The 12,125-nt window shown below is 38.4% G+C and overlaps 1 protein-coding gene across 9 annotated transcripts in view; it reads right to left on the bottom strand.

Moving 5' to 3' along the window:
* rnf220a (ring finger protein 220a) overlaps window positions 1-12,125 on the bottom strand; it is a 204,942-nt gene that overhangs the window by 20,665 nt on the left and 172,152 nt on the right. For 3 of the 9 annotated variants that reach the window (XM_056477746.1, XM_056477772.1, XM_056477788.1), the window contains exons 5-9: window positions 10,627-10,722; window positions 7,118-7,160; window positions 4,335-4,439; window positions 3,199-3,320; window positions 2,430-2,556 (exon numbers count right to left, since the gene is read on the bottom strand). In XM_056477746.1, coding sequence (XP_056333721.1) covers window positions 2,430-2,556; window positions 3,199-3,320; window positions 4,335-4,439; window positions 7,118-7,160; window positions 10,627-10,722 — 493 coding nt within the window. Of the gene's footprint in view, window positions 1-2,429; window positions 2,557-3,198; window positions 3,321-4,334; window positions 4,440-7,117; window positions 7,161-7,310; window positions 7,520-10,626; window positions 10,723-12,125 lie in introns of those variants that run through there. The other 6 variants (XM_056477764.1, XM_056477791.1, XM_056477781.1 and 3 more) reach the window with 4 other exon arrangements.

Below are 12,125 nucleotides of genomic sequence, written 5' to 3'. Positions count from 1 at the left end.
TATCCCTTTAAAGTCACATTTTTTTCTTGTTGGGTCACATTTTGCTAGCAGATTTACATAGGCCATGATTGTTAAGTATTCATCTGCATATGTCACCCGAGACAGGAGTGTCATGTTGGTAAGAAAGCGGACACAGAGATCCCAGGCAAACGGGACATGAAACATGGCCTCTCCTCCACCTCGTTGCCATGACACTTATCAGCCTTTCACAGTATGTGTCGCAGGTCAGAGTTCATCCAATCAGGATGGCATTTACCATGTACGCCTGCTGGGGAGGGGACTCAAAGCTGCCATCTCTCAAGGTTCTTTACAAAGACGAGCGGCGGGCCTCTGTTCTTCCTTCCCGACTGCACCAAATCTCCTCCATCTCTGCCTGTGACTGCCATCGCTATCTCTTCATCAGCACAACAGCCCTGCTAAGCCACGGACACAGGAGGCCTTACGGGCTTCCACCACAAACTGATCCTGTTCGATTTCTCTCTTCCTCTCTGTCTCCCCTTTCCCTTATCATGCTCTTTTTGTTCAGTTTAAAGTGTTTCCTTTCTGCCTTTTTTCCCGGGTCCTCAAAGAGAGAGAGAGGGGCTGGTGCTTCAGAGACGATAGCTCTCTTATCCCATTGAAGACCCCTTTCAAGCCCCCCTCCCCAGTCCAGCTCCCCCTGGGCTGGAGGGATTCTGCAATGCAGGCCGATTGAACGCTTGAGGACTTCAGCTGAGCTTTCAAGGCAAAATCCACCTTCTGAGCATCCTGGGGGGAGCTTTCAAGTGGCCCCTGAGCCACCGAGTCACTTCTCACCAGGTCCCCCCTCTATCGCCATTACACTGGTGCCTGTGCTGAAGATAAAGGGCTGGAGAGCTTCTGTACAGACACATGGCTCTGTTCACATGCAGAATTGATCTGGGCCACCGTCTGTCTAGCCGGGCGTTAGAGGAGCAACTCCATTCCTTTTCTTAATCCACACAGCTTTGCAATCTGTTCCCTCCTTGGGATCGAACAGCCTTTCCATTTAAGAGCGCAGAAGTTTACAAAAGACCACTAAGGGAGGAGAGACTAGCTCCTTTTCTAAATATGAAACAGGCAGAGAGGGGGGGAAACTGTTTTTTTGATAGACGTTCACTTAGCACTTTCTCTAAAGCACCAACTCAAACTTAAGACATAACTACTGTTCAAAATAGCCGAGAAAACAACACTGAGAAAAGTTCCAAGATAAAAATCGCAAGTATGGAGGATTGACAGACACCTCCTCCCAAGTGTAAAAATAATCTGAGGAGGTAAATTATTTATGAACCAACTAGAATTCCCTTGAAAGTCTTTCAATGAGTGTGGCAGCACATCAAAAAGGGTCTCGGGGAGAATGTGTGCCTATGTGATAGAGAACGTCCCAGGTGAGCGGAGTTAGGTTGGGAGCTATAATTGCATTCCTGCAGCGGGGGAAGCCCAGGGGTCAGCGGCCCATTTTTCTCACACACATCTCTGTACTGGGTGAGGCGGGTCAATTGCACAGCTAAATGTGTTTTCCTTTGACTCCTTAAAGGCCGAAAAGGGCCTGCCAGAACTCACCTTGTCTGGACTACCGCTGCCTTGCTTATAAATGAACACACGCAACCCTTGAACGGGTTGATCTTGGGGTACATAGGGAATTATATATATGTACCCTCATTAAACAGCTAAAAGGTTCTAGTGATCTTTGACGGCTATTTTTACGAGCTTACAATACAAACATCAGTGCAAAAACAAACCAATGCACAATTACAAATATTTAAATGTATTCACAATTAATAACAAATTATGTAGAAGAAAATCTATATATATTTATATATAACCAGGGTGCGAATTATATATTGACCATGAGGGGGGGGGGGCAAGTTTTGATTGTGTTTGTAATATGCCTCAGTGAACCAAATTTATATATTTAATTCAATTACATCTAATTTATTAATTAAACTTGTTATTATGTTTTCATATGAATCTAGTCTTACTGACACCTACAGTACAAATACCCATTTTACAAGAAAGATGTTTTGTGAACACTTATGCTGTCTGTTGGTGCTCTTGATTTGCCGGTTTTAAACTTCTGAATTATTTTTTTGTAGCAAACATGCATTCACAATAGTATGAACCATTATAGGGGTGGTCAAATGTATATTGAAGTTATTTTAATTATTAATATTATTTAAGATACAGATCAGAGCATACCATTTCCTCTCTATTAAAGGGCAGACGCCACCATACATCTTGTTTTGATGCCCTTCAGGGGGGATCAAGCGTTAATTCACACCCTGCATATAACCCTTTTAACAATATTTTATTTTATTAAATTATCACGACATCACGATGCGTATCATCATGTAACTGTTTTTACTTTCATTTTGTTTATTTAAATGCAGCCTCAGTGAGCATAAAAGACTTGTAACTCTTAAGACGCTTACCTCTGAAACCACCTTCCAGTAATGTAGTAGCTCTGACCCTCTTTTGTCCGCACCACTCGTACTCTTCAAACCGCGTTCCGTTCTCTCCTTCAACATCTGCAGAATCCTCCTCTGTTGCACCTTCCCTCTGAGAGAACAAAACCACTTATCAAACATGTACCAACACGCTTCAAACGGTCCATTCAATATAAAACGACAAAACCACAAAGTGTGACTACATCAGAGGAAATCAAAGCAGTGCTTTCAAATCCACTAACTTCTAATGATGTCTAATTTTAGGGGCTATCAAACCACATGCAACAGAACACCCGAAACCAACCACCAAGAGTGCATTAGTATCATAAGAACTACTGGATTAGATGGGTTGAGAGGAACCTGCTACATAATATAATGGGCAAGTGCTGCATCCTGAACCACTAAAATGGGAAGCCAGTCAGACGGTTTGAACAACAGTTTTCTTTTTGAACTCATCAGCAAAGGACAATAATGCAAAACATCTTTGAAGTTGGTTCAGGACACCGAAATTGCCAAACAAATGTTCTAAAGTGCAGGAGGAGGAGGAGGAAACTTTAGGAAAGAGCTAATCCTTCAACGGTTCCCTGGACACCCATGTAGGAGACCATAGTTGTAGTCAATCAAGGAGTTTTTTTGCATACTATATGTGTGTGTACGCTTTGTCAGATGCTGATGTCCAGGGAAAGGTGAGGGCAGAAAGGCCAAACTTTCTAGAGGAGGTTGGAGGCCCAGATCTCTGGGTTCATGAAGCTACCTTGAACAGACATTGTTCCACATGCCTACTCATTTCCTCCTCTGTCCCTGCCAGCGGGGCGCTGCACAGTGGACATACCTGTCCATCCTCAGGCTTCCGGCGCTTCATTTTTCCAATCCGGGCTGCAGCACAAGAGAAAAGACAGACACAAGGGGATAAATCAATGTGATCATAAACACCACAAATAGGCACTGAGCATAAAATAAATACAAATGCACCACAAATCCAAAAGCAATTATTATGTTTAATCATTTTCCTTTTTAATAGTAATGAAATTAAACTGCATATTAAACTGAATATTTTATTACATAATTAAAATTACCATCTATTTTTAATTATTGCACTCATTTTCACTGAGAATTAAGAACAACAGCAGCTAATTAGGGCAAAATAGGACATCACATGACATTCAAGATTAAAAGAGAGCATTCTAAAAGATGAAGCAATATAAATCCCACATAAAACATCCCACATGGATCAGAATCCTTTACAGATTTAGCTTGAGGCCAGTAGGCGTCTCTAACCATGGATTTTGCAGAAGCAAGAAAGATGGGTCACAAAACACGACAGTGACGTGATAGGGCTCAGAGGTGAACTCTGTCCATTAGACCTTTGCACCCAGACACCATTTCCTCTGGTTACATCGGTGACGGGCACGAAAAAACCAGTGCTCTCGGATCTCTCAGGGTGTCTCGCTCTTCCCCCTCCCCTCCCAGAGCACATAATTAGAAATTTAACACAGCAGAACAGCGCCTATTGCGCCGTAAGTCTCTGTCGCTTTTTCTTAACTGCAAATGGCGTGTGGGGACATTAATTTTTAGGTGGCTGTGATTGCGAATGGGGCCAAGGGGGACTGGAGGAGGAGAGGCGGGAGCTTCTATTACCTCCAGGAGAGAGAAGCACCGGCCACATTGATGGTAATGTGGTGGGAGACGGGCATCATTAAATAGCATGAGAAAAAGGCAGATTAATTAGGCACGGCAGGAGTTTTTCCAGTCGGCCCTCACTCTGAAATCACAGCGTCTCAGATGAGAGGTGATATACTTTAATAAAAGCTTGGGTTTAAACAAAGACAGACCCATTTACCCTTATGGTGCCTGCGGCTGCGATAAAGGGGAGGGGGTGGGGGGTCTTACCATGCCGCAGGCAGCAAGGGGCTAGGGGCACTCCTCTGGGCACTGGGATTGGGGGACTTTTGAAACTTTCCTTGGCGTAGCGCCTGCACCAGCAGAGGTCATCGACTGTTGACACATGAAAAAACCAAGGGTTAAGGAGAGTCTCTGCTTGGGCAGGCGCTACAGTCAAGGGAAGTGCAAAATAGGTTGCATAAATATGCTAACTTTTTTTTTTGCTCAAAAAGTCACGCACTTATTGTATGAAAGCTTATAGAAGTCATTTGCTAGCTGCTACATGGCATGGATGCTAAGGTTGACATGGATGCCAAGCTTCTGGCAAGGCCACATGACAGACACCAGTGTTGGTGATGAGCGTTTGGCTGATGCACCCTGAGAGGTGAGGAGCTCCTCATTCCTGCCAGACGGTTACTGACACCAAGAATAACAACTGGCCTCAGGTCAGAAACATCCAAACTCGCACCCACTGAATTGGTTTACAACAAGACGAGTCTTCAGAGTATGAAAAGTTCTTCAAGTAAGACAAACTAAAACCATGTAAAAGCTCGAACCTGTTATTTTATCAGATAACGTTTATAAATGGTCAAAGCAAAAGCCAATGTCTCTCTATTTTATGTTTATGTTTGAGTATTTGAATGAAATTTTAAATACAACCATTGATCAATCATATTAACTTGGTGTTTCTCAACCACGTTCCTGAAGGACCACCAACACTGCATGTTTAAATGTCTCCTTTGTCTGTCATACCCATTACAGGTCTTTCAGTCTTTGCTAATGAGCTGATGATCTAAATCAGGTGTGTTTGGTTAAGAAAACATGAAAAATGTGCAGAGCTGGTGGTCCTCCAAAAACGTATTTGAGAAACACCGAATTAACTGATAATGGACCCTTTTCACAAGATGCTTAACAGTCATCAGCATCTTAAATTCTTTAATATTTTTAATATTTAGATTTTTTTTAATAATATGAACATTTATATGTATTAATGTTTATATTGTATCATCTTTGGATAAAATTACAAAAAAAATGTATTACCCCTTAGGTGTTTCTAACAGTGTCTATGGGGGCAGGACAGTAAATTTGACTTCGTTTTTTTCTTCTGGCTGCCGTTATCAGTCTCTCACTATTTTTTTTTTCCTTTTCTGAAAGTCTTAACACCACCATCGTGGAGTTTTTCTTTTAATATTTCAGCAAATTGGATAGTAAAAAAATCTTTGTTGTACTCTCCTGTTCACTGCGCTCTAAGTTTACCCAACTATGATGACTACTGAGTAACCTGGAAATGTGAAAAGGGTCAGAATGACAAAGTAGTTATTTTCATAAAATTAGAATGTGAAATTAAAAGCTTTTAATACTGCACTGATAAATGAGTAGTTTATTTAATAAGCAGAACTTAAGTAACAACAGGAATATTTGCACAACTGCTGTTTTTACACTGTACAACATGTCTACCTCCATGACAAATGTTTACCTGTACAGTATTTATATTTGATCCAATATTTGCACAACATCCGTAGTGTACTGGTCAGCGTTACTTTTTCTTGTCTTGTCTGTCCTATTAGCACTAAATGTTGCACAAACCACACTTTGCAATACTATTCTTATTTATCTTATTTTATTTCATTCTTCTAATTTTTTCTAGTAGTGTGTTGTCCTGTGTTATGTTGTAAAATTATGTTGTTTGATGTAGCACCTTGGTCTTGGAGGAACATTGTTTCGTTTCACTGTGTACTGCACTGTATATTGTTGAAACAACAATAAAGCCAACTTGACTTCACTAAATGCCATCCACTGTTTTTTTAATCAGGTAAAGGTTAGAGGCCATCAAACCAAAATCAATTTTTATCTTACACTTTCTTAAATTGGCATGCGGTTGTTATTTATACATTATTTTCATCACATTATAATGTGAAATAAGACCAGAGATGCCCAAGGTTGAGCCTGCAGGCCAAAGATGGCTCATTGTAACATTTGATTTGTCCCACCATACCATCCGAGAATGAGAGAGGGTTGAGGCAATGCCTTTAACAGAGATAGTAATTTCTAATTTGACGTAACCTTTTTTTTGCTTGTTTTATTACTGAGCTACAAAAAATGTGTGTTTAAAACATAAATTCTGTCACACAACAAATAGAGGACGCAGAAGACGAGCAGATCAGAGCAAAAAAACTAACTATTCTGTTTTAATTTAGTTTTTTTTTATAATTGAGTTCAGAATAAAATGTAAAAAAAAAAAATTAGTTAATATAAAGCAATGTGTTTTAGTTATTTCTAAATATAATTAAACAAATGAGCAAATTACCCATGGCAACTTTATTAACCTTCAGCCCAGTAGCTATAATAAACTTTTTTATTTGGTCCTCCATAAGAAAAAGTTTGGGCACCCCTGAACTAAACCTAGCTCCACTGCTACTTGAGTACTGTTTATTTAACAGTTTAGTGTTTTAGGCTTAATATTGAAACGTTTTATTGTTGCCAAAAGAATTAATGTAATAAAATAATAAGTATAATAAAATAACATAACAATACAATGTATAATGACATATATATATATATATATATATATATATATATATATATATATATATATATATATATATATAATTTAGAAAAAAAGTGTAGAGGCTGCTACTATTAAACATAACATAAATTAACATCAGTTACTACAGTAAATATAGGGTATTACATCATTAAATGGATGACAACTGCTTATTAAAAGGCATAAGTCAACAGATAAACTATCATTATGCATCACTTCTCTTGTTGCAGGGAGAAAACATACATACCATTCAATCGTGTTTGCCTGTTAGCTCGCACTCGTAAAAACGTCTGCAGATGAAAAAAGAGAACAAGGAAAAATCTGTCAGTCACTGGGGTTTATTTATCATTTATTTACAAAGGCTTTAATGGTGCGCGGATCACTAGATTGCGCTGGATTCTGCCGCGCATCCCTGATGTCTGAATGTAAACAAAACCTACTTCTCTCTTGCCATTGCTCTGCAACTCCTCTTCCATTGCAAACGCCACAACTCCCAGAACTCATTTGGTTTACTAAAGCATAACGCCCGGATAACTCTCCTCCAAAACGCCGTTATGGGACTAAATAATCAATTTATGAAGGATGAATAAGGATTGAAAATGTTATGCTCACTGGAGTAGTTCGGTTCAGCGCGCCACCGCCGCCATACTTCTACCGGTCATGTGATCGTCACGTCAGCGTCAAAAAAGGAGGCTGGTGCAGTTCCAACTTTCGCCACTGGGGTGCAGCAGTATGTAAATCACGCATAAGATCTGTCTGAGCTTGGTTCATTTGACGTTTTAACAGGTCTCAGCTAACTCTTCTGGCTAGCAAACTGTTTTGTTCAGTGTTTCTTCGTATTGTATCCTTTAAAAGATAAATATACATTTGAGAAAGTGCCTCCACGTTAGATTAAGCTTACTTATAAAGACTCGTGCTACTGTTCAATATTAGCCTATTCTTTCCTGTGCTTTATATAAAGAAATATGCTACATTTGAAGCTTTTACACAGCATACACCCCATGGATATTTTAGCATTTTGTACTATAAATATGCTGTAAAATTGCTACAAATGTTCTATGTTTTGTACAGAAATTCTGAAAAGATCATAGCCTACAACTATTTGAGTATAACAATTAGCTTACTTCATATTCTGGCAAATTATACATTACAATATATAAATGTATATTCAATTTCATATAAAATAAGTTAAACATGGGTCTGTTTAAGACTAAATTTACATCACCATCATCTGTAGGTCTCAGTATAGTGTTTACATACTGCTGACCAGCAGGCTGATCTACTCCCTCTTCCAGACAGCTATAAATTGGGCAAACAACTTGAAACCGGTTCAGCATTTGGCTCATGAATAATCACTATACAGGCAGAGAGGCCTTAACAAGATATTTAGCCATTACTGTTAGAAGTTAGTCTATTTTATGATGCTGCACTGTGTTAATAAACCTCTGCTCCCACAACAGACAGAAAAGATCACACATTTTAAATAAAGCGTGAGGTCATGAAAGATTGAGTTACATTATTGAGTTCTACAAAAATCTTCTTTAAACGATTTTATTATGTTTACAAGGCCTTTTGAACATAATGATATATAGGCCTACCTCATTGTTCTAAATAGCTTGTGATGTTTGAGGTGATTTTAAAAGACTTATCAAGACCACGCAGGACGGCCTTCTTCCAACTAATATTGTTTTAATTGAGAAATGCTCTCACTTTTAGGGTTGAGGGACAGATAGAGATGCAGAGCAAAAACGTCCCAGAGAGCCATGGCTCCAGGGGGGGAAAAGAAGGAAGAAAACAAACATGTCAAGGACACTGGAGCACAGAGATGATATCCGGGGCTCGGGGGCAGCGTAGATTAGCCCATGGGTTAAACTATGGATGATTACATATCAGAGCAGAACACACATTACAGCCTGAGTAAACCTGGGGCTGGAGATTAGTAGAACAGATCTCAGCCTGTATTAATACGTCCGGCAGTCAGATCCAGCCTGGGATAAGATGGAGGATATTGTGGAGGAAAAAAACTGGATACACATAATTCTCTACACATTTTTTTTTTTCCTCAATCTAAGAAAGGCCTGTAAAAATTTACCTCATACTGTGTTAATATGAAGGAATTTGAAAGACATGGCCATTTGTGTAACAGAAAAAAAGCAGCAAATAAGTTGTTTTTATTATTATTATTATTATTATTATTATTATTATTATTATTATTATTATTATACATTTTTGGTATGACATCACAATTTTTTACAACAATATTTCCTAATTTAATTTAATCTGTAAATGACTAAATACTCTGTTAGACACAATAGTTAAATTGTTGGTCTGATTCAATTCTTACAGAATGTCATTTTATTTGCCAAACCTTAAAAAAGAAGTGTTTTATATCATATTTTGTCCTTTTTGTCTTTAAAGTGTGGATAATTTACCAACATAGATCTTATTAAACTAAACTATAAAACCAAATGAATCCATACTATAGCCATGAAACTATACAATGAAATAAATTGATAAGATTAAAACAATTTATTTACTTTTTTATTTTGCAATTTTAATCAAGTTACCACAATACCAGTATACTTATTCTAGTTACAGTGTAATTATTCTAGTAGTTATTAAGCTTTTTTCTTTTTTTAATGTAATGATTTTCTGTTGGCTTGTTGTTGTTGTGGGGTTGCTAATTTGCAAACCAGTAACCCAAACACAGATGCAGGGAAGACAGCGATTCAGAGAGCAGCGTGTAAAAGTAGACGAGTGGCAAATCTGGATTTCACCATGATGCAAAAAGCTATCGGGTAAAAAATGTTCCTTACAAACATTTTTGTCGCATGTTAGCAGACCACTGTAATCCAACTGCTAGGGTCCACTTGCGAGCTGAGGTCTGATCGCAGGGAAATCGAAACAAAACTTTTGTTTGGGCACATTTAAAAACACAACACTGACGACCCATGTCTCCGAACAATTCTTCTTCTTCTTCCACTTGTTTTGATATAAAGTGGCATCTGTCTGAACACTGTAACGAGTAAAACGAGTCTTAGAATATATCATGCATATTAATGAAGTCGCATATCTGTCACAAAAGAGCACGCTAATTGGTTCGAACCAAGCCTTTCCCATGAATTAATGCTAAAAACTCAATGATGTCACTTTTGTACCTTTGTTCACAATGATCTCATCGCTGCGATGTAACTTCAAAATTTCTTTTTAAACTGTAAGAATGAATTTGCTTGAAATAACGCAAAAACAACCAATTTTCACTTGTTAGCTAAATGTATGTGTTCTAATAGTGTTTTTAGCAACGTGGGACATATTTATGTCTGTCAACATCTCAAAAAATATGTTTTGGTGTTTTGTGACCCTTTAAATGATAAAATTTTTCTAGGTAAAGAACATTTTTTAGAAATCCAAAGAACCCTTTTCGTTTATAAAGAACATTTTGTGCACCTTGAAGTTTCTATTTACGGTAAAGGTTCATTTTAGAACCATCAATTCCAATCTTTATTTTTAAGACTCCCCTACACTTCATGTTACACCTCAGATAAGACACCAACTTTTATTGATAAGACACCCGAATTTCCCTTTAATCTGAAACTCCCATATAGCGATAGTCTCCCAGCCAGCTAAAGCCCAGAGAAATGAAGAGCTGTACGAGAGTGGAGGGTTTCAGCGGTCTGTGTGTGGAGTGTCAGAACTGCACAGTCTGTCACTCTGCACCTGTGACAGACTCTCTCCGTCTGAGGTTTCCCGTCTCACCTGGTATCTGTCAGAATGGTGAGCTTCATCAGAAGAGAGCGGGGACACAACTGGAGACTCGCCCTCACGTTTGATGTGCACTGACAACAGGAGAGACTAGCGAGAGAGAGAAACACACAAAAAAAAAACAAGAGGAAAAAGGTGAGCAACCATCTGCTAGACAAACGTGTCATCCACTGAACTGATGGTGTAGCCAGTTTGGAAAAAAAAAAAAAAAAACCAGCGCAGACACAAGAACTTCAAAACCAGTATGTTAAAACAATATGACTGATGTGAACACATGTTGACAGATAACCGTTAACTGCCATTTCGGCTTCAAACTATGAGTGGTGACAGGAGTAATGGATGCTTGGATAGAGAGAAAAAGCAGGACACCAGACGGCATGACAGGACACTTTGATCGCCTATAAACACACCGCCGTGCGCTGGGAGACGTTACAGGCCTCTCCTTCTGAAAACCTAATTGACTTAATTTCTCAAATGACTGAGGAAAGGGGGAAGGGGAAATACTGCTTACTTTCCCCGAGAGTCTTGATCTCCGTCCCGCTTTTATGAGGAGGCTATAAAATATTTGTATTTACAATCTGCTCTGATTAATCAGAGCGAGAGGAGGGGTAGCTGCTTTAGCGGCTGACAACTGTAATCTAATATTAATATGTGAAAAATGGCAGCCTCTCTCTGTGGGGACAGTAAATTAGACATTATGCATGGCTCCTTATGCTTTTTGCATCGCAAGGTCAGGAAACAATTTATTTGTGATCTCAAAACCTTTGGAGCGAGGGGAATACGGTGTGTGCCAGAGTGCAAGTATGTGCGCTAAGTGTTTCCATGGGTCTACTGTATCTAGTGTGTAATGTTCAACAGTTCCCAACTGTTCTGTTCAATGGAAACTGGGTTGTTGCTAGATTAGAAATGGTTGTGGCCGGAAGTTAACGAGAACTATTTATATTATTTATAAAATTTGCCATTTATTGTATTTTATTAACGTCTACCCCCACCCCAACCCTAAACCCAACCATCACAGTAACATAAAAACAGAAGTTGTACAGAGTATTATTTATGCTATCTATTAAATTACCCAATAAACTGTATTTTTTAAAAACCTACAACCCTTAACCCAACAATCACTGTACTGTAAAAATATGAATTATTGTTATACAGTGTCATAAAAAAATGCTGCTATATTGATGTGCATATCGCACTTCTGGCTGCCCACGTATCCGATCTAGACTTTACCTGGAAACTGGTTATAATGTAAAATTACAAAATGGACAACTAGTTTAGTACCAGGAATTCAGAATTGAAGATGTTTGAATTAATAAAATGGTTTAAATATAATTTAATGGTTATTATTATAATATTCAAATGTTTGAGGTAAGATTGTTTTAAATGTCTATGAAAATTATACTCACCTGTATTTATTTGACTCAAAATACAGTAAAAATGCAGATGCTTTTAGCAGTCATTACAACATGATATTTCAGAAATTATTATCATTT

Source organism: Danio aesculapii, chromosome 2 (assembly GCF_903798145.1).
Source record: "Danio aesculapii chromosome 2, fDanAes4.1, whole genome shotgun sequence".
NCBI classification, from domain to species: domain Eukaryota; kingdom Metazoa; phylum Chordata; class Actinopteri; order Cypriniformes; family Danionidae; genus Danio; species Danio aesculapii.
Note: the sequence above shows the minus strand (reverse complement) of the source record. Positions and strands in the feature narration are given on the sequence as shown.